Genomic DNA, 20,776 nt, shown 5'->3' on the forward strand with positions numbered 1-20,776 from the left:
CTGATTTGCCATTATATAGATTCTTTTCACGGAGAAGGCAATGGCACCCTACTCCAGTACTTTTGCCTAGAAAATCCCATGGACGGAGGAGCCGCTAGGCTGCAGTCCATGGGGTCGCTAAGAGTTGGACATGACTGAGTGACTTCACTTTCACTTTTCACTTTCATGCATTAGAGAAGGAAATGGCAGCCCACTCGTGTTCTTGCCTGGAGAATCCTAGGGACGGGGGAGCCTGGTGGGCTGCCGTCTATGGGGTCGCACAGAGTCTGACACCACTGAAGCGACTTAGCAGCAGCAGCTTCTTTTCAAGCTTCTTTTGCTTTCTGCCCCAGGGCTTTCTGACCACAGAGTGTCCACCTGGCCTCCATACAAGCACAGCTAGAAGTACAAGTGTGAGGACCGAGTGCAGTTACCGTCTCGTTGGGCAACTCTCAACTTCTGGGGATGGGAGCAATGGATGAATGCTGAGCTCTCCTCCTCCCATTGTTCAATGGACTATTATGGGGAGGGGCATTCTGTATAATTCTTAGAAGTGGAATGAAGCTCCCGATACCTACAGCAGTGACCTCGAAAACGCATCCATCCATCAATTTTTCCTCTTCCCTGTTTAACCCTCCCAAGTCCCAAGGTCTGCTCTCTTGGGTCACTTTCCAGGACCAAACCTTGGTCTCCAGCTCTGCTTCCAGGATGGGGTGGAGAGGGAGGAAGCCAGGCTGGACACTTCTGCTCCAATGCCCAGTGATTCTGTATTTACCCTCTGTCCCTTCATGTTCCTCAGACCACCCCGACAGGAGAATCCTATGCAACTGCAGTTACTGGCAAAAATGGGAAGGAACAGACGCAAGAACAAGCAATCTTATAGCCCAATCAGAGCACTCTGCCCTTACTGTTGGGCCCTGGAGAGTGGAGAGGGTAGAGAACGAACCGCTCTGTCCAACCGAGACCCTGTATTCCCCAAGCCAACAAGCGGCTCTCGGAGCCGCTTACTGAGCCTGGACTGCGCTTCCCATGATGCCCCGGGCTGGGGGGTGCCGTAAAGTGGTTCGCCCGGTGCGACGCGAGTACCGGCCGCGCGCCTCTCCGGGAGCCGCGAGCGCCACCGCCCCCTCTGAGGAGGCACTGCCGATTCCGGGCCGCGCTCCCTCCCTCTCGGGCACCCTCCCCTCAGGGAATCCGGGTTCTCTCAGGTGGTCGCGGCGGCGGCTGCGGCCTCCTCAGGCCAGGCCGCGGGGGGAGGGGGCGGCCTGACGGCAGTGGCGGGGGTGGCACGGGCCACCGAAAGCGGGGCCATGGAGCCCAGGGAGTCGGGGAAGGTAGGCCTGGACGGGCCCCGGGGCCGTCACTCCCCTCCCGTCGGTCCCAGGTCTGGGCTCCGGCGAGGCGGGCGCTACAGGAGGAGTCCGCGCAGATGAGCCCCCCTTGCAGGGAAGGACTCGCCCGCTCGCCCGCCTCTTCGTTCGCTCTCCCGGCGAGTCCCGCGCAGCCTTCCGCTCCCTCCCTCCGCGGCTGGCTCAACCGCGCTCTGCCGAGTGGTCGCCCCGTTGGTGCTGTGTGGGTGACCCGCGTAGTGGAGTAATGCGTAAGGGCTTCCCGTTTTTCCCAACGTTGGCGTTTAGAGGCCTGTGGTGTTTTAAGGCTTTAAGGCTGGATAAGACACCAGTGCTGGGAGCCAGGGGAGGGCAGGGTGAGGGCTTGGCCCTGCCTAGATGTCTCTTCCCAAGAAAGGGCTGAGAAGCAAAAGACTTGGCATCTGGAGTATTTCTTGCCAATTTCTACTTCGTGGAGTATCTGAATATTTCTGAGAAGCATATTCCCGTAAATTTTTCTTCAGGCTTTGGGCAAGAAGCTGAGTTGTAAGAAAAGGTGGGGAAGAGTGCTTAAAGACAGAGTTAAGTGGGTTTGGCAGGATTGCTAAGAGCTCAGAGTCTGTCAGCAAAGACCAGCGTGGTCGCATGCTTTTGACTTGGAGACCATGGCAGACTTTGGGGACTAAGATCTTTCTGGATATTCTTTGATGCTAGTTCTTGAGGGTTGTTTCTTCTCTGGCCAAAGAGGAATGTCTTCAGCAAACATTTTCGAATGCGGATTGAGTCTCTTTTTAAAAAATTGCTCGTTTAATAAGCCTTTGTGGTCAGGGATTTAAGTTGATGGAGAATCTGGAAGTACAGGATAAATATGAAATGACCACTTTCCTCCAGGAACTCTCCTGCAGTTTTCACCTCAGTAACATGGACAAGCGCGGCAGGGTGGCCCCACAGACAAAAGAGAGAAAGAATCAGGAGGGTATTTTGATGCTGTACTTATTCCTGGGAAGACTGGGAAAGATTTTGAATTACAAAAGAAGTTACTCCTTGCTTAAGCATCTTTTCCTCACTCAGCCCTCTCCACAGTGCATTTTCCAGATGTAACAACCTATAAACAGTCCAACAACCTAACCAGAGGAAGATTGAAGATGCCCTGCCTGCTAGCCTCATACTTAGCACTTTAGGGCAGCGGTCCGCAGCGTTGTTGGTGCCAGGGACTGGCTATCTGAAGGACAGTTTTTCCACGGACCAGAGGGGAATAATGTTGGGGGGAGGGTGGTGACAGTTGTGGGAGATGGTTTCAGGATTATTCAAGCACATTGTATTTATTGTGTACTTCTTCTTATTCTTACATCAGCTCCACCTCAGATCATTCGGCATTAGATCCTGAATGTTGGGGGACCCCTGCTTTGCTGTGCTGTGCCATGCTAAGTCACTTTAGTTGTGTCCAACTCTTTGCAACCCTAAGGACTGTAGCCTGCCAGGCTCCTCTGTCCATGGGATTCTCCAGGCAACAACACTGGAGTGGGTTGCCATGCCCTCCTCCAGGGGATCTTCCCAACCCAGGGATCTGACCATTGTCTCTTATGGCTCCTGCATTGGCAGGTGGATTCTTTACCACTAGCACCAACTGGGAGGGCTTTCCTGGTGGCTCAGACGGTAAAGAGTATGCCTGCAGTGCAGGAAACCCAGGTTCGATCCCTGGGTTGGGAAGATACCCTGGAGAAGGAAATGGCAACCCACTCCAGTATTCTTGCCTGGAAAAACCCCGTGGATGGAGGAACCTGGCAGGCTACAGTCCATAGGGTCACAAAGAGTTGGACACGACTGAGCGACTTCACTCAGGAAGGGGGAAGCCCCAACTCACTCACTCAGGAGTTGGGAAGCCCCAACTCCTGCTTTAGGGGATACAAAAAAAGTAAAGGAAATGGCCCTTGCCCTCAGGTAATATCCGAGGTTTATTTTAAACTGAACCTGATTTTGGACAGGGGAAGCAAAATGTAGTGGGGAAGAAGGGCTATAAACAATTGGCATTGCAAATTGGAATTAGTGATTTGAGGTTGATTTCAAGCGATTCTGTCCATTTGTAGACTTTCTTAGTCTTTAGTTTGAAAAGAGAGAACTACAAATATTTTGGGAAGTGGAAGAGAAATTTTATGTCCTTTTCAGGAAAGTGAAAGTCACTCAGTCATGTCCGACTTTTTGCATCCCTATGGTCTTCCATGGAATTTTCCAGGCCAGAATACTGGGTAGCCTATCCCTTCTCCAGGGGATCTTCCTGACCAAGGAATCAAACTGGGGTCTCCTGCATTGCAGGCAGATTCTTTACCAACTGAGCTATGAGGGAAATCCTTTTCAGGCCCAATCACTAATTGAAAACCTTGGGGACTGGGAATTTCATTCTTGATTCTAATCTTGATTGCAGGATATCAAAAGGACACCCTTTCCAGGTGTATGCATTTTTTTAGCTTGGGGAATGAGAATGTTATTCAAAGATAAAGTGATTACAGAACAAACTAGACATGTAAGATGATATGCAGATGACTGATGGTAACTAAGGCCTGGGTAGAATAGCTGTGCTATTCTAAAAGTGAAAGTATTAGTCACTCAGTTGTATTCGACTCTTTGCAGCCACATGGACTGAAGCCTCCTAGTCTCCTCTGTCCATGGCATTCTCCAGGAAAGAGTACGGGAATGGATAGCCCTTCCCTTCTCCAGGGGATCTTCCCAATCCAGGGATTGAACTGAGTTCTCCTGCGCTGCAGGCAGATTTTTTACTGTCTGAGGTGCCAGGGAAAGTTCCATTCTTTATATCACTCTTTTGGCTCAAAGCTGGAAGACTGGGGGGTCCATGTGAGGTATTATTGATCTATTATTAGAATCTTCCTTTGATGCTATTTTGTGATATTTATTAAGTAAAGGCAGTCTTGGCCTATAGGATTGGGTGTGGGGTGTCTTGCTTGTCACTGGCAGAAGAATGGATAGAGGTCAAAGACTTCCCTGTCACTCTATACCATTATCCTGTTTCATTTTCTTCCCAGCCCTTATTACAGTATAAAATTCTCACATTTATTTATTTACTCACATGTTTGCTGACTCACTGTATGCTATACCCCAGCTAGAATAGTGGAGCAATATATGGCATGTAATAGGTTCTCAGTATTTTTTGAACATTCAAATGACTCAAGATGGCATGTCTGCAGAGGCCTTTCTGCTATAGGTGTGGGTGCTGTGACGAACACCGTGTTCTGTGTCTGCTGGGAGATTTGTTGGTGCTGCCAGATAGGGGTATTTATTGTATATTTGTTTATTGCCTCAACAACATCTCTGGTTCCTGGTCACCGACCTCTAGCAAACCTCCTCCCCTTCCCCTAGAAGTGATTATTCCCTTCTCATTTGCTCTCTGGACCCAGTTTTGTTGTTGCACTTATATCATAGTTGTCTGTCACCTCCCAAGGGGTTTTATTCTCCTTGATGAATATTGTGTCTTTTATATATTAGGATCTCCAGGCACACACAGAAACAAATAAAATGTGTATTCAGTGAACAAATGAATTAATGCCTATGAAATCCTGTGGTGGTGATGGGAGGAAGGGTGGTGATGGTGAAGGTGGTTATAAAATAAGATAATCAGTGTAAGCTTCCGAGCACCAGGCATCATAAGGGCTTCCTGCTCAGGGGAAGCAGAAGTGCTTTGCTCGGTGGACAGGAAATCCCTTGAGAAAGAGATGGACTGTGAGTAGGAACTTAAGTGGTTGGTGGAAGTGGGCAGAATCGGGGAATCTGAAGACTGGGTGTGTGGAGGGAAGAAAGGAGTAATATAGGGTTGTGATTACAATTATATTTACCTGACCTGACTGCAGTAGAGGTTCCAGGTGGGGCAATGTCTAGAGCTGAGGAAGGGGAGTCAGGCTCAGATCCAGGGAACTTGGTGCTGGGCTCAGAACTCAGCTCTACCTATAGACAGTAGGAATCACTAAAATAGAACATCCAGGGATATTCCTTGCTGTCTGTGTAGGTAAGAAAGTCCTCCTGTTCAAGCAGATTTGTGTGTGTGTGTCTGTGTGTAGGTGTGTGTTTTACATTGCAGTCATCACAAGGCTCTTGTGGGAAGATACTTCTTTAGTATCTAAACATTCAGCCCTGGCCGTGTTCTCCGTCCTTGTGGCACTCATAGAGTGATGGGTCCGGTGGCTTTCATTATGCCCACCTGTTCCCTCAGGAAGGCAGGGTGCGTGGAATGAACAGGGAGCCCTGCTTGCCCTTGGTCACACACTGACCTGTCCTGGTCGGAACAGCTTGCCCTGTCGCCTTGGTGTGCAGTAGTCCTGGGATTTTCCTTCGTTATAATCTTGAGGGTTTTCTACCCCCTTTCCCGCATTGGCTCTCCTTAGGCCATATCCTGTGTGTACCTGTTTCCTGTCTGATTGCCTGCTTTTAGTGGAGTCCATCCTGCAGTGTGCTTGCAGCAGTTTTTTGGAATTATAATCATATTTTGCTTTGGAAGACACTCTGAGAATGAATAGTTATTTAAAACATACACATTGGCAGTACAATTCTATTGTTACTTTAAAAACTGTTCATACATATTCATAGACAAAAGACTTGCAAGTTGCATATCAAATGTAAATACTAATTCTTTTTCATTGGGGAGATTGTGGATGATCTTAAAGCATTTTTTGTTTTTGTTTTTTGGCTTTCTGTCTAAATTTTCTGCAGTAAATATTGATTTACAAGAAAAATGCTCAAATTATTTTTAAATATACAAATCAATAGTGACTTATAAGAATTATGTATACTGTTTTTCTCAAGAAGCTTCTTTGCTGAAGTTAGATATTTCATGTACTTAAAATTGGAATATAAAGTTATAGGCAAATTTTAAAAAATGTACTATAACTTGCTATAAATGGAAATAGCCATTGGACTATTTGGACTTACCAAATAGTCCCTTCAGTGTTGTCACTTTGAAACGGCCGATACCCCAAGGATGTGATTTCCCAAAATGTTTTTCTTTGGGGGAGGGTTTTTTGTTGTTGAGAATTTTATTTATTAATATTATTTCTTTGAGTAGCTGATAAATGTTGGTGGTACAAAATTTAAAAGGATAACCAGCAACAGATTCTGAGTGTTTTCTGATTATTTCTTTTATAACCACTTGGTTCATGGCTGCAATATCTTACTTCTCTGGGGCTATTGATACTTTTGTTTTTTACAGACTGTTTTCCTCCCTGCCTCACATCCATTTCCTCAGATCCTTCTCCCCCTGCCCTTACCCCTACACCCCCATCTGTTTTGGACTCTGTTAGGTGTAAAAGAGCCTTTTGCTATGTCTTGGTAGTCCAGTTGTTTGCTGACTCTAAACAATGGAAAACCAGAATTCTAACTTGAAGCTCTGATCATGTGGGAAGGAGGCTCTTGCAATCTTGGAGCCTGTGTAAGGGGTCTGGCATTTGTTGGCAAACAGTTTTCCCCCAACTCTTGTTATTTTAGCCTTGCTGCCTTCACTCCCAGGCCAATGGTTCCTCGGGCGGCCAGGGCCTGAGTCTCTCTCTAGAGAGACTCAGTAAATCCTCTGATTTACTGGTGTAACTTGGGTTGTTTGTCTGCTGTTGGGTGAGAATTCAGTTTTCTTGGATCTGCTCAGTTATTACTTTTTCATCTGCTTTTCAGTTAGCACAATTATATTGCTATTGTCCCCTTGTTGTGTTGTCCATCCTAGTGGTGTATCGTTTGGGGTTTTTTCATGGGAGAAGGGTGTCTTTTAAATTCACAGGAGGAAGCAAAATTCAGTGTACTTGTTGAACTTGCCATCTTAATCCAGAACTTGAAACATTTTCTGAATTTCCTTGCCCCTTTCTGGTGGAACTGCGCTCCTTTACAAGCCCCATGGAATGTAGTTCTCAGTCTTAAAGCCTTGCCCATCTTGATCATTGACACATTCACAGTCATAGTTCTCAGTGACATTTGACTATTTCTAGAAATTGGATACATCTTCCTAAGTGAATATTTACCACGTTCAAGATTTTGCAAAAAGAAGCACTGTTGGTTGTTTCTGATGCACTGGCTGAGAAGTAATGGGTCCTGTGGGACAGCAGGCGAGGAGCGTGCAGGGAGAGGATTGTGAGAGTCCAGAGTCAGCCGTTACAGCACTTTGGTTTCAGGGTGTGGCCCTCCCTAGAAGAAGGGGGTCTCGTTCCCTCTGTGACTTGCACTCAGTGGGGGAGAGCGATGAGGTGCACTCCTGTGTGTAGACTGACGGTGCCCCCTCCTCCAGTCTGATCTGTTTCCAGAGTAGATCCCAGTAGATCCCACCTCTGTTCCCAGGGTGCCCTCAGGTGATTGTGAACACAGCCGTGGAAGACTAAGGAGGAACTTGGTGCTTACCTGGTGTCATTTTCCCTTCCAGGCTCCTGTGATGTTTGACGACATCACGGTGTACTTGCTTCAGGAGGAGTGGGTGCTGCTGAGTCAGCAGCAGAAGGACATCTGTGGTTCTGACAAGCTGGTGGCACCCCTGGGTATGGCTCCTGTTCACTTCCCCACAGCATTCCCAACCATGTCTGACTGTGACATGCTTGCGAATTGTCTGGAATCTGACCATTTATCCCCCCAGCATCTTGACGCTGTTTATCCACTCAGTCCTCTATCTGTCTTAACTGCCTGTGGATTCACACATCATGCTTTCTCTTTTCCACTTAAACTGGCCAAGAGAAGTGGGGAAATTTGGTGTGCCAGGGCTAGACCTGGATGCCTCGGCATATCCCAGGGCACCGGGGGCAGGGGGAGCCCCACCTGTGGACTGTGCTGCTGGAAGGTGGGTTTTGTTTCAGTGCCCAGAGGACACTGGAGGTGGTGGGCAGCGGTGGAAGAAGCCTCAGATCTGCAGCGTGGAAATCTGGTCTCAGTGCCGGCTCTGCCACAAGGCCTGGCCAAGCCCATTAGCCTTTTTGAGACTTGGTGTCTTTCTTCACAAGCTTTCCTTTTTCACAGGCTTGTTGTAGTGGTTTAATGAAATGAAACAACTTAAAAATTTGTGCCCAAGTAGATAGTTTTCATCTTTTTTATTTTCTGAATGTCCTTTCTCTCGTCTGTGGATAGACTTCCAGTACCATGGACAGAGGTGATTGTAGTTCATTGTGTCTATGTGCATATATATTCTTCTGATTTCAATTTGATGATCATCACCATGCATTTCCTTACTTCTTTTCATCTTGGCCCTTGTCTAAGGTTTATGGGGCCAACAGTCTCAGCTCTCTTTGGATGGAGGGGTTGCGTTCTTTGTGTCTACTAAAAAGTTTAAAAACTGATGATTCTTTTAAACGAGAAGTTGCAAAGTAGCACTGGGCCAGATTTGGCTTACACCTTTTTTCTCTTTTTTTTTTTTTGTTTGACTTCTTTAAAATGCTTAAATAAGGGGCTTTCCTGGGGGCTCAGTGGTAAAGAAATTGCCTGCCAATGCAGGGGGCACAGATTTGATCACTGATCCAGGAAGATCCCACATACCTCAGAGCAACTAAGCCCATGCACCACAAGTATTCAGTCTGCGCTCTAGAGCTAAGAAACAGCAACTACCAAAGCCCACCCACCCAAGAGCCTGTGCTCTGCAAGAGAGGCCCCTGCTACGAGAAGCCTACACACCATTAACTCAACAGTAGCCCCTGCTTTCTGCAACTAAAAAGGAAGCCCATGCAGCAAAGAAAACCTAGCACAGCCAAAAATAAATCAGTAAAATTATATATTAAAAAAAATACTTAAATTAGTTGTCAGTATATAGCCATGGAGGGGAACACATAGAAATAAGATTTCTGGCTTCTCTTGAAAACTGGGATGGTCTGGTCGTGCTGACCCTGCATTTATTTATTTATTTATTTTTTTACATGAAGCACCAAAGGCATAGATCCAGCAGCTGACTGACCTGCTGGGGGCTGGGCATCGCGGCCGCCCTTCGGAGCTTCTTCCGAGGTCCCGAGGCCGCTGACCCTGCATTTAATTGATGGCCTCTCCTGAATTTGAGCAGCTGCCGCTACCTGGGCTCAGATCCACAGCCTCCCCTGCTTCCCCCTCCTTCCCCCACCCCCGCACTTGGTTTCCTCAGATTATTGTCTGGTCCCCCCAGCATTTGAGTTTGAGCTTCTGTTCTGAACCAATAGTTTTCATAACCTTTTTAACCTGTGTGACCTGGATTCAACGTCATAGTGCTTTTCTCTGTTCCTGACTCAGGATCAACTATTGCCAGCCCGGAGCTGTTCTATAAATTTGAGCAAGGGCCAGAACCATGGCTCGCCAGTGTCCAAGGTCAGAGGAGTCACTTGAGCCCCAACCCAGGTGAGCCTAGACCTGCCCCGGGAGGAGGGGTGCTTTGCTGGAGGGAGGGAGCAGGAAGCTGGGCCCCAGGCCTCTGGCCTCGTCCTCTGCTTCTCCCTGTGCACCAGTTATACACGAACGCTGCTACCGTCCCCTCCTACCGGAGAAAAGGGAGGTGGAGCTACTTCCTCCAGGAATGGCATCAGGGAAGATTGCTCTCCCTTGTAGCCTGTCTCAGATGGACCACACAGAGCCCTAGACTTCACAGACACTGACTTGTTTTGGTTTGTGTTTGGCTCTTAACTTTGGACCTATTGAGTCTATTAGTAGATTTGTGCTTCCGGGATTGGTAATGGACCATTTCGTGGTCCAGTGGCCTGGAGCAAATACTGTCAAGTCCTTGCCTACTGGGCATCTGAACTTGTTGGTGCATAAGAGCAGTTAGAGGTGTCTAAGCTGCATTTCAACTAAGGCGTGAATAAAGAAACTTCTGGTTTAGCTTAAAGAAGAAAAATCTTAGTGAGGTCCTGGGAGTTTTCGCCTCTCAGAAGGGATGTGGTGTGAGAGAGGGCTGAAGTAGCCCTCCCAGGGGGGAGGTGCTCCAAGATGGATGCAGCTCAAGGAGAACTCTCTGGGGGCCAAAATTGTCTGCCCAGTAGGGGGGTGGGGGGTGTTCTCTCACTCTGAAGATACATGAGCCAAGTGCAGATGCCTGTCTGGCAAGGGTACCAAAGAGGGGGATTCCTGCTAAGTGTGGAGTGGTGGTGTTTGCTTCAATTACCTCTTTAACCCTACATTCTCTGAGTTCAGTGTTCAGTCTCTAGTAAATAAGTCTGCTCTCCTGAAGGCTGTGCCACTGTCTTAGGCTGCACAGGTCAAATTGTGGAGCTCTCTTTTTGACCAGGTGTATCTGTCCTTTATATTAGGGAAAAGAACTTTTTCTTAAAGTCCATTTGTTTCTTTGGGGTTAGGCAAAGTGAGCCTGGGGGGCTGGGAGCTGGAGAGAAGAGAACAGGGACACAGTGGGTCACTTTGTGGCTATGGTTCCAGCTTTCATAGAACGTGGATCTGAGCACCTCTGAGTTGCAGTGACTCAACCTGTAGGATTTCAGAGAAAATTCCACCTGTCTCTTTTCTCTATAGGAAAAACCAAGATGGGCTTCGTGGAGGAAATGGATATGCAGAGCTCATCCAGAGAAGCTGGACTCTACCTGCCTCCTCAGAAGGAAGCCTGTCTGTCCCATTTCAGCTCAGAGAGAGGCAGCCTCCAGGGAGACTGTGCAGGAAGAAGCAGCAAACCCTCCAAACCCCGATCCATCCAGAAGTCGTGGTTTGCGCAGTTCCCGTGGTTGGTCATGAATGAGGAGCAGACGGCTCTCTTTTGCTGTGCTTGCCGGGAATACCCATCTGTCAGGGACAAGCGGTCAAGATTAATAGAAGGTTATACCGGACCATTCAAGGTGGAGACTCTCAAATACCACGCCAAGAGCAAGGCCCACGTGTTCTGTGTCAAGGCCTTGGCGGCACGGGACCCCCTCTGGGCAGCCCGTTTCCAGAGCACCCAGGAGGTGTCTGGTGATGTACTGGCCAGCCAGGGGCCCTTCTTCCCTGCAGATTATCCCATATTTTACCCCCCAGGGCCTCTGGGGGCCTGTGATAATGTAGCCCAGCTCCTGCCCAGCTCGAGAGCTGCCCTGGGGGACCCTGGAGGGAATGGAGCAATTCCTGCATTGTACCTGGATCGCATCCCTGATTTCAGGCAAACAGAAATCGTTGATGACATCCGCAGTTCCTCAGATGACAACATTTTATGTAATGACTCTGCTGAACCCTGTGGCCAGGTAATATGTTTATAATGATGGCTCAAGGGGGAGGATTCCGTGCTGACAACAATGTATATTGCATGATGATGGTGGAACAATTCCATTAGCCACAGCTGCTGCTAACATTATCACGTTACCATAAGCTGCCATGCTTCAGCTGTGCCAGGTCTTATTTTAAGTGCTTTACATGTATTAGCTCCTTTACTGACCACAACAGCCCTACTACTATTATCTCCTTTTGGCAGATAACAAAACATATTAGTGGGGCCAAATACTCTAACTTCTGACATTAAGAGAACAGCTACATTCAGAAAAGCCATCTTTATCCAGAATCTAAAATGACCACAGAACTCCAGAAATAACCCACAACCATAAAAACAGCTGCAGAGCTCTTAAATAATCAATGTAAAAGATATGTTTCAGCTTTAACTTTGGACTCATGTTTCTTCAGACTTTGTGTAATGTGTTTTTAATGCTGCACAGAAGGGGGTGGAGCAAGCGTAGTTAAACTCACCTTGTTGGGCAAGAGCTAAGATGTAGCCAGAGAACAAGGGCTCGTGGTGCTGCCCTCCTGCTGAGCCCCTGGCCGCCAGCCCAGGGCTCTCCTCCCAGCCCTGCTGCACTGATGAGACCTCCAGACTCCACTTCTCACCTCAGGCCTGTTTATCAAATGCAACAGGTTTAGTTTCTGATTCTTTGGAAAATTGCCCTGCAAGGAAGCTGTGTTAATTGAGGTCTCTGAGTAGCCAGATCCATCCCCCTTTCTCAACTCCGCCCCCCCACCATATAAGCGGGGTTTTACTACAAGTCATTTTGAGCAGCCCCTTCTAGTATTCTGTTGAGAAGAGCTCAGACGTTCCTTATTCCTAACATTGTAGGTAAAGTTAGTAAGTTCGGATTTTTATGGAATCCAGAAAAGGGACAAAGCTCATTTCCCTTCATGTTCCCTCAGTGTTTAGGATTAGAAGATGATAAACAGGTCTAACCTTTTATAGCCTGAATTCCTTTAGCAGTAAAGTGTGTGTTAACCTAGTCACTGAACAGGATCATCTTTACTTGTTGTTTTACTGCTCTTTCCATCCTGATGGGGAAACTCAGCAGTGGCTCAGAGGCAGCGGCCACCTTTGCAATGGTAGATAAGTAGAAGGTGCTCTCGAGGACGGGTGCAGCCACGAGGCTCTTCGAGACCCTCTTCCTCAGTGCCCTGTCCTTTCCTTCCCAGAGAGAAGAGGAAGGGTCTTCCCTTTCTTCTAGGATCATGGTGAAGTTTGTGTAGTTGTTACCTACCGACTCTGGGCCACACGTTTGCTCTTTTGACTTTGGTGGACAGCTGAATTCTTCAGAGAGCGTCTGGGCCTCTTGGCAGGCTTCCCAGGAGAAACAGGCCATGAGCAGGATCCCTGGAGCATCATGCTGGGTGTCTGATGTGAGAGGAGTACTGAGTACCTGCTACTCTTTGTTGCAGGATCCTTCTGAGGAGGGGCTGTTGGAGGAGCTCCCGGTGGTGTTTGAGGATGTGGCGGTGTATTTCACCCGGGAGGAGTGGGGCGCGCTAGACAAGTGGCAGAAGGAACTGTACAGAGACGTGATGCAGATGAACTATGAGCTGTTGGCGTCCCTGGGTAAAGATCCGAGAAGCCTCTCTATCTGTGCCATCACTGGATATGGGGACCCGCGAGGGTGGCTCCACTTGTCCTTGTCGTCCCCTTTCTGCCCTCTCCCTGCATGTAGGCAGAGAGCGATTAGATCTTTGCATCTCAGAACTCTCCCTGCCTCGGGGTGCTGTGCTCTTTCTCCTCTTCATCCACCCGTCATCATCCATCTTCCACCAAACACCTGCTGAGCGCCTACAGTGTGCTGGCTGAACAGGCACGAGTCAGGGCTCTGCTTCCAAGAGACAAGCAAGTGTGGGAGAGACAGGCACTTTAATAAGAAACTGGAAAATAACACAAGCTTTGTAAAAGAGGTTCAGGAAGCACCCTAGGGCCGCTGGAGACAGTGGCTTAATGTGGCCAGGTATCCGAGGGAGGGGTAAGGACAGGCTTTACAGAGAATGAAGTGCTTTAATTGCGCTGAAAACCAGGCGCAGAAGGAGGACAGGCTTCCAGACATGACAGAGCTGGGGACGGCGGGAGCGGAGGCAGGGAGGCGAGAAAGGGTGTCCGGCTGGACTCCTGGATTCCTACCTCTGCTTTGGCCAGTGCTGCTTCATCCCGGGGCCAGCGGGGTGGGCAGGGCCGGCCCGGGTGTCCCTGGGCTATAGGCCCCAGAGCATGATCCGCACGCACTGCTGCCACCTTCCTGGAACAGCCTCCTCTCTTGCATTTGCTCCTTGTTCTTCTCTTTGCCTCCTTTATCCATCAGGCAGCCCAGATTTTCACATGGCACGAAAAAGACAACTCTTCATCTTAAACGCTGTTGTTATTATTACTAGCCTATATTGTAACAAAAGCCTTGCAGAACAGGCTGCTGTACCTAACTTAGGAATTCCACCAGCGACCTGGGTCATGACTTCTACAGAATAAGGAATCCGAGTATTTGTGGCTTACCTGGTGTCACGTTGCCGGCTCACAGCGCCCTTTCCTGGGCACCTGAGTATTTTCTGTACATCCTTGACCAATATACAACTTCTTATCATTGTTCACAGTTTTAAATGGCTCCTCAAATGTTGAGAAAGGATGTGAAAAATTGTTTCTTTCATGAGGACAGAGGTATTGTACTCGTGTCCTGGGCCAAGGCCTTTGAAGCACACCTTCAAAGAACATTACTACCATCCACAGTGTTTGAGAGAGCCAGTGAGCGAGGGGGAGACTGGTTTGTAAGAAACCAATCTCACAGGAAGTTGGTTTTTCCTGTGAAGGAATGAGCAGCAGTGGTGCCCTCTGCCCTCTGGGCCCCTGCGGAAAGTCATGGGGAAGACGGGGGTGACCGGTGGTACAGCAGTGTGTTTCCCATGGCGTGGGCCTGACTTGGGTTGTTGAGCTGGACCATGTCATCTAAGCATTTTTTATCCTTTTCTTTTTAACTTCTATATGTTCGGAAGTGGGGAAATCTTCAGTAAGTAGGCCTCTCCTCCGGGAGAACTGAGGTGCAGAAAGGGGCTACTGCCCTGGGGTGAGGCTGGGGTTGGCTTGGGTCCTGGGTCTCTGTGGTCCGGTGGGCCTCAGACTGCATCGCAGCACATTTGCGCTGTCGATTTCCTTGTGCTCTTTTCATTCGAGGAAACCCAGCTAGTTCTGTAGTTTTTCTTGTTAGGACTTACAACTAGTAGATTTGTTCTTTTAGATTTTATTATTACGGTACCTGTTTTTTAAAAAGACAGTCTCAATTTGATGCAGTCAGATTTAATGTTAATCTGTCAGTTGTGCAGCAGTTAAACTGTTGTCGACTAAAGCTTTTCAGCTGGTAGTTTCCAGGTCAGGTTCAGCCTCCATGGCCCCACCAGTTGTCTTATCAATAGGACTGAACTTGTAGAGGACAGTCACTTGATTATGGAGAAAAGAAGAGGTTTGTGCTTTGATTTTAGTGCTTTCCTCTGCCAACCTTTACTTTTGTGGACTTGCTCATTTAGAACTGTTTATCACTATGTAGAGTTCCAGCTGTTCTTTTATTTCAGTATTTTAAATTCTGGTTTCAAACTTTGGCCATATTTGGTGATATCTCTTGTTCCCCCCACCCCCAAAAAAAGAAAATTCAGTTACATTTCACTGTTAAGAAATTAATAGTTGTCATTACAGAAACAGACAAGCCAATACAGGCACTATGTGGTAACCCTTGTTTTTACTAGTAAAGGTGTCATCGTATGTGGAGTAGCAGGTCACTCACTTCAGGTGTGCAGTGCCTTTTCTACAGGTGAGCTCATCAGTGACAGCTGGACCTCACAGCTGGGAGAAGAAGTCAGGTCACCAAGTGGAAAGAAAACTGAGTGGGAGAGCCCTCAGTGACATGAGTGGGAGTTAGAGTGGCTTATGTGTTGTTTGGGAGGCTAGCTGCTACACGGTGAGCCGTATCTGGCCTCCCGGTGGGGCCCTGCTGAGCTAGAGAGAAAGAAGCAGTGCCAGGAGCCAGAGGGGCTGTCTCTAAACCGGTGCGGGAGCCAGCCTGCCAACCCTGGGGTCAGAGTAGCCTGAAAGGGTCAGAATCTGTCTTTGCAAGCCAGGCCATTTTTCTGGACTTCGTGTGTGTTTGTATCAACATGCACATGTGTGCACGTGATATATTTATATCTCTTCAGTCACTTTTCCATTATTAAGACATGGAGAATCTGTTTGCAAATTCCCTCTGTTTCACTTGTTCTGAAGAGATCAAAAAGAAAAGGTTTTTTAGCACCATTTCAGCCATAGTTTCAAAGAGCTGTGCCTGGGGTTCAGCACTTCTGGGGCCACTGCTGCAGGCAGTCAGAGGTGACCGATCCTCAAGGGAGCGTAACTGAGGCAAACATTTTCAGGGATATTCAGTCTCATGTACGATTTCAGTTAGTCTTTAAAAATATTGCTTCATAATTATGTTTTTTAAAGACCTTTATTTATCTATTTGATTTTTTGGCTGTGCTGGGTCTTTGTTGTGGTGGGCGGGCTTCGCACTGTGGTGGCTTCTCATTGTGGAGCACAGCCTCTAGGCGCGCAGGCTCAGTAGTGGTGGCTCACCAACTTAGTTGCTCTTCAGCATGTGGAATCTTCCTGGACCAGGGATCGAACCCGGGTCCCCTGTATTACAAGGCGGATCCTTAACCACTGGACCACCAAGGAAGCCCAATAATTATATATTTTTTTAATTGAAATAATTCTCATATAACAAAAAAGTGACAGTTCCTGTCCCACCAATCTCTATCACTGAGTCCTCCTCACCAAAAATTTTTAGCTGTTTTTTCCAGTAACTGGTTTCATTATGCCTAAGAAACACACATATATAGACATTGTTTTTAAAAGCACAAACTTCAGCAGGATGCATTTCTAAAACAGCTTCAATTCTTTTCCATCACCACTTGCTTGGGTCACCTCTTTGGGGATTTTCTTTTTTACCCTTTGCATTGTTAAAAGAAAATTAAGAGAGCTTTCCTGATAGGAATATTTTATTGAGGAAGAAACAAACTGTTCATGAACTGGGAGACTTCACACCCAAAGTGGTTAAAAGTTTGGCTCTCAGCAGGTAATGCTCAGTTTATAAAATGTGAATTAAGGAGTATTTTTTTTATTGTGATTATATTCTCTCTAGGGTAGTAGCACTGTTTACTTTTTCTTGTGTGTAGCTAATTGTCTCAGAAGCTGTATAGTCACTCCGACATGAAAGAAACTTAAATCTTGTTTAAAACCAGAGTCAGCATTTTGAGGAAATTAGGACAGTTTAAGATTTGGTTATGTGGTTATGAGTGTTTGGTCCAGGGGTTTATTCAAAAGGTGGCCCCTGGGACTTCCCTGGTGGTCTAGTGGTTAAGACTCTGCCCTACCACTGCAGGGGACATAGGTTCAATCCCTGGTCAGGGAACTAAGATCCCGCATGCTGAGGCCAAAAATAAAAGCAAATTGTGGCCTCCATTTTGGCTTTTTTATAGGGTGAAACCTTGAGTGGGGCCCATGACTTGTCACACTCAGGTAACAGATAGGCCTCCAATCACTTTTTAGTCACATTTGTGTTTTCTAATTTTAATTAATAAAATGACCAATACTGTACTCTTCAAAACTGGCCTGATTAGGAGGAGAACTCTGGGAAGAGCACCAAGAATCTGTTTCCTTACCTAGACAACAGTTGCACTGGTAGAATCTGTCTGGTGTAGCTATTTTGGAACTCTGAAATCTGTCAGAGGCTTTCAGCTTATAGGGGAAGAGTTGGAAAGTAAATTGTGGTTAAGTTTTGTCAATTTCAGCTCTTAGCACAGTAGCAGCTGCCCATCTCTCTCTCCTATCACAGTGCAAGCGGCTGTACTGTATGACTAGAGCAGGTTGAACAGAGTTGGCAGGAATTGGGGTGGGCCAAAAGGGCACTGTCCTCTAAATATCAGTCAGGGGTCAGTGCTCTGATCACTGACTGCTGCTTCTCATCACAGAGGTGCAGACCAAGAAGTAAGCAGCCAGTGTTGTATACCTCCCCTATTGCTGCAGATTCTTCCCCCTCCTCTTTTTCTCTTTTTCCTTTTTTGGAAACCAGACATTAGAGACTAGGACATTCAAAACCATATAGGAGGAAAACTAAGACAGTGAATTTGCATGACTAGGGAAGGACTCGAAAAGACCTGAGAGGACTTTAAGTTTACACCTCAGGCTGATATTTGGCACAGAGATAGCCTATAATGATTAAAAAATTAAAAAATAATAATAATGGTAACCCAAATCAATAAAAACAGCAAACCTTGGGGACAGGGGAGAATCTTGATTTCCAGAGTTACCACATTATTAGATTCAAATGTCCAGTGTTCAACAAAAAAATCACAAGGCACACAAAGAAATAGGACAGTACGACCCATTCAGAGGCAAAAATTAAACAAAAACTGTCCCTGAAAAAGACCTGATGGCAGGTATACTAAATAAATACTTTAAAACAACTGTCTTAAACATGCTCAGAGAACTTTAGGGAGATGTGGAGAAAGTCAAGACAGAAATGTATGAATAAAATGGAAATATCAATAGAGAGAAAACCAAAGAAGTATCCAAAAAGAAGATTGAGAGCTGAAAACTACAACTGAAATGAAAAATTAACTAGAGGAATACAAAAACAGATTTGAGCAGGGAAAATAAAGAATCGGCAAGCTTGAGGATAGGACAATGGAAATTATGGAGCGCCTGAAACAAAAAAGTCAAAGAAAAATGAACAGAGCCCAAGGGACATGTAGGAAACCATCAAGTGGACCAACATGCACATTGTTGGAGTCCCAGAAGGAAAAGAGAGAGAGAAAAGGAAAGAAAGAATGACTAAAATCTCCTCAGATTTGATCAGAGACATGGTGGCTCACACTGGAAGGAATCTGCCCGCAGGGTGGGAGACCTGGGTTCGATCCTTGGGTCAGGAAGATCCCCTGAAGGAGGGAAAGGCAACCTACTCCAGTATCCTTGCCTGGAGAATCCCATGGACAGAGGGGCCTAGTGGGCTACTGTCTGTGGGGCTGCAAAGAGTTGTACAGGACTGAGCGACCTACACTTTCACTTTCACTTCATGAATACAAATATCCAAGAAGCTCAGTAGACTTCAGGTAAGATGAACTCATACCCACACTGAGACACACTGTAGTCCAACTTTCAAAAACAAAGAGAACCTTGAAAGCAGCAAGAGAGAAGTGAATCATCTCATACAAGGGACCTCAATAAGATTATAAACAGATTTAACTTCCAGAGGCCAGAAGGCAGTGGGCAGATATATTCAAAGTGCTAAATGAAAAAAAAAAAGTCAACCGAGTCCCATATCTGGCAAAACTGTCCTTCAAAGGTCAGGGTGGAATTAAGAGATGTCAAGCTAAACAAAAATTGAGGGCGCTCCTTACCACTAGTTGTTCCTTGCAAGTAACACTCAAGGGAGGTGTGCAAGGTGAAAGGAAAGGACACTAGACAGTAACTTGAAAGCTTATGGAGAAATGAAGATCTCAATCAAGGTAAATACATGGGCAGTTATAAAAGCTGGTGTTATCATAACAGTGGTTGGTAACTGTACCTTTTGTTTCCTGATGATTTGAGAGACTGGTACATTTAAAGGAAAAAAAAAACAATTATTAATCTATAAGCTAGTATTTTCTAACTTTTGCAATTCCATATCTTATTTTCTACATAATTTAATACATTTAAAAGAATTACTAGTTTATATTTTGGGACATTGTGACATCAATGATGGAAAGAGATGGGGAAAGTTGTAAAGGAGCAGTTTTTGTATACTATTGAAGTTAAACTAAATTGAAATTAAGAGTGTTGGTACTTTAGGATGTTAAATGTAATTGCCATGTTTGTTGTTGTATAGTCACTAAGTCATGTCTGACTCTGTGATCCCATGGACTGTGGCCTGCTAGGCTCCTCTGCCTGTGGGATTTTCCCGGCAGGAATACTGGAATAGGTTACCATCTTCTTCTCCAGGGGATCGTCCCTACCCAGGGATTGAATCCATTTCTTTTGCGTTGGCAGGCTGATTCTTTACCACTGAGCCACCTGGGAATTCCTAAATGTAATTCCCATGTAACCAGAAAGAAAATAGCTATAGAATATACACAAAAGGGAATTAGAAAGGAATTTAAACGTTTTCACTACAAAAATAAACTAAACACAAAAGAAGACGGTGATGATGGAAATGAAGGGCAAAAGCCTAAGGCATATGGAAAACAAATAGCAAAATGACAGTCATAAGTCCCTTCTTATCAGTAATTACTTTAATTGTAAATGGGTTAAACACTCCAATCAAAAAACATTGTCAGAACAGATAAAAACACATGATCCAACTTTTTGCTGTCCATAGGAAACTAATTTTGTACCCAAAGACACAAATAGATTAAAAGTGAAAGCATGGAAAACAATATTCCATGCAAATAATCAAAAGAGAGCAAGAGTTGGCTATACAAGTATCAGAAAAAATAGACTTTAAATCAAAAAAATGTATAAGAGACACAGATATTATATATTTATAAAAGTTTCAATATAGAAGATATAAAATTATATATATAAACCTAATGACAGACTCTCAAAATTTGTGAAGCAAAAATTGCTAGAGTTGAAGGAAGTAAACAGTTCTATGATAATAGTTACAGACTTCAGTATCCCAGTCACAATAATGAGTAGAAAAACCAAAAAGAAGATAAAGAAATAGAGTACTTAGACAATAACCAACTAGATCTAATAGATATCTACTAGATACAGCACTCTACCAAAAAGTAGCAGTATTCACATTCTTCGCGTATGCACGTGAGGCATTAGATTATGTTTGGTGACAAATTAAGCCTCAATAGATTAAAAAAAATAGATATTAAACAGTATCTTCTCCAAATATAATGGGATGAGGTTAGAAATCAATAACAAAGAAAACTGGAAAATTCACAAAATTGTGGAAATTAAGCATCTTTAAACAACCAATGGATTAAGGAAGAAAATCACAAGAGAAATTAGAAGATACTTAAAGATGAGTGAAAACAAAAACAACATATCATTTTGATGTGGGACAGAATAAGTGGTGCTAAGGGGGATATTTATAACTATAAATGCTTCCATTAAAAACAAGAGAGATCTTAAATCAACAACCTAACTTTACAACTTAAGGAACTAGGAAAAGAAGAATAAACTAGACCCAAAGCTGACAGAGGGAAGCAAATGATAAGGGTTAGAGCAGAGATAAATAGACAATAGAAAAACAATAGAGAAAAATCAGTGGAACCAAACGTTG

General features: G+C 45.6%; 1 protein-coding gene and 1 non-coding gene across 5 annotated transcripts in view; both read left to right on the top strand.

Moving 5' to 3' along the window:
- The first annotated feature begins 1,067 nt into the window (after positions 1-1,067).
- ZNF862 (zinc finger protein 862) overlaps positions 1,068-20,776 on the top strand; it is a 33,129-nt gene continuing 13,420 nt past the window's right edge. For 2 of the 4 annotated variants that reach the window (XM_070369112.1, XM_070369111.1), the window contains exons 1-5: positions 1,068-1,313; positions 7,711-7,822; positions 9,525-9,629; positions 10,752-11,449; positions 12,897-13,053. In XM_070369112.1, the coding sequence (XP_070225213.1) occupies positions 1,290-1,313; positions 7,711-7,822; positions 9,525-9,629; positions 10,752-11,449; positions 12,897-13,053 (1,096 nt within the window). In that variant the 5' untranslated portion in view covers positions 1,068-1,289. Of the gene's footprint in view, positions 1,580-7,710; positions 7,823-9,524; positions 9,630-10,751; positions 11,450-12,896; positions 13,054-20,776 lie in introns of all 4 variants that reach the window. The other 2 variants (XM_070369113.1, XM_070369114.1) reach the window with 2 other exon arrangements.
- On the top strand, positions 16,843-16,915 carry TRNAG-ACC (transfer RNA glycine (anticodon ACC)). The gene has a single exon. It is a non-coding gene; the product is annotated as a tRNA-Gly (tRNA).

This window comes from Bos mutus, chromosome 4 (assembly GCF_027580195.1).
Source record: "Bos mutus isolate GX-2022 chromosome 4, NWIPB_WYAK_1.1, whole genome shotgun sequence".
Lineage (NCBI taxonomy): Eukaryota > Metazoa > Chordata > Mammalia > Artiodactyla > Bovidae > Bos > Bos mutus.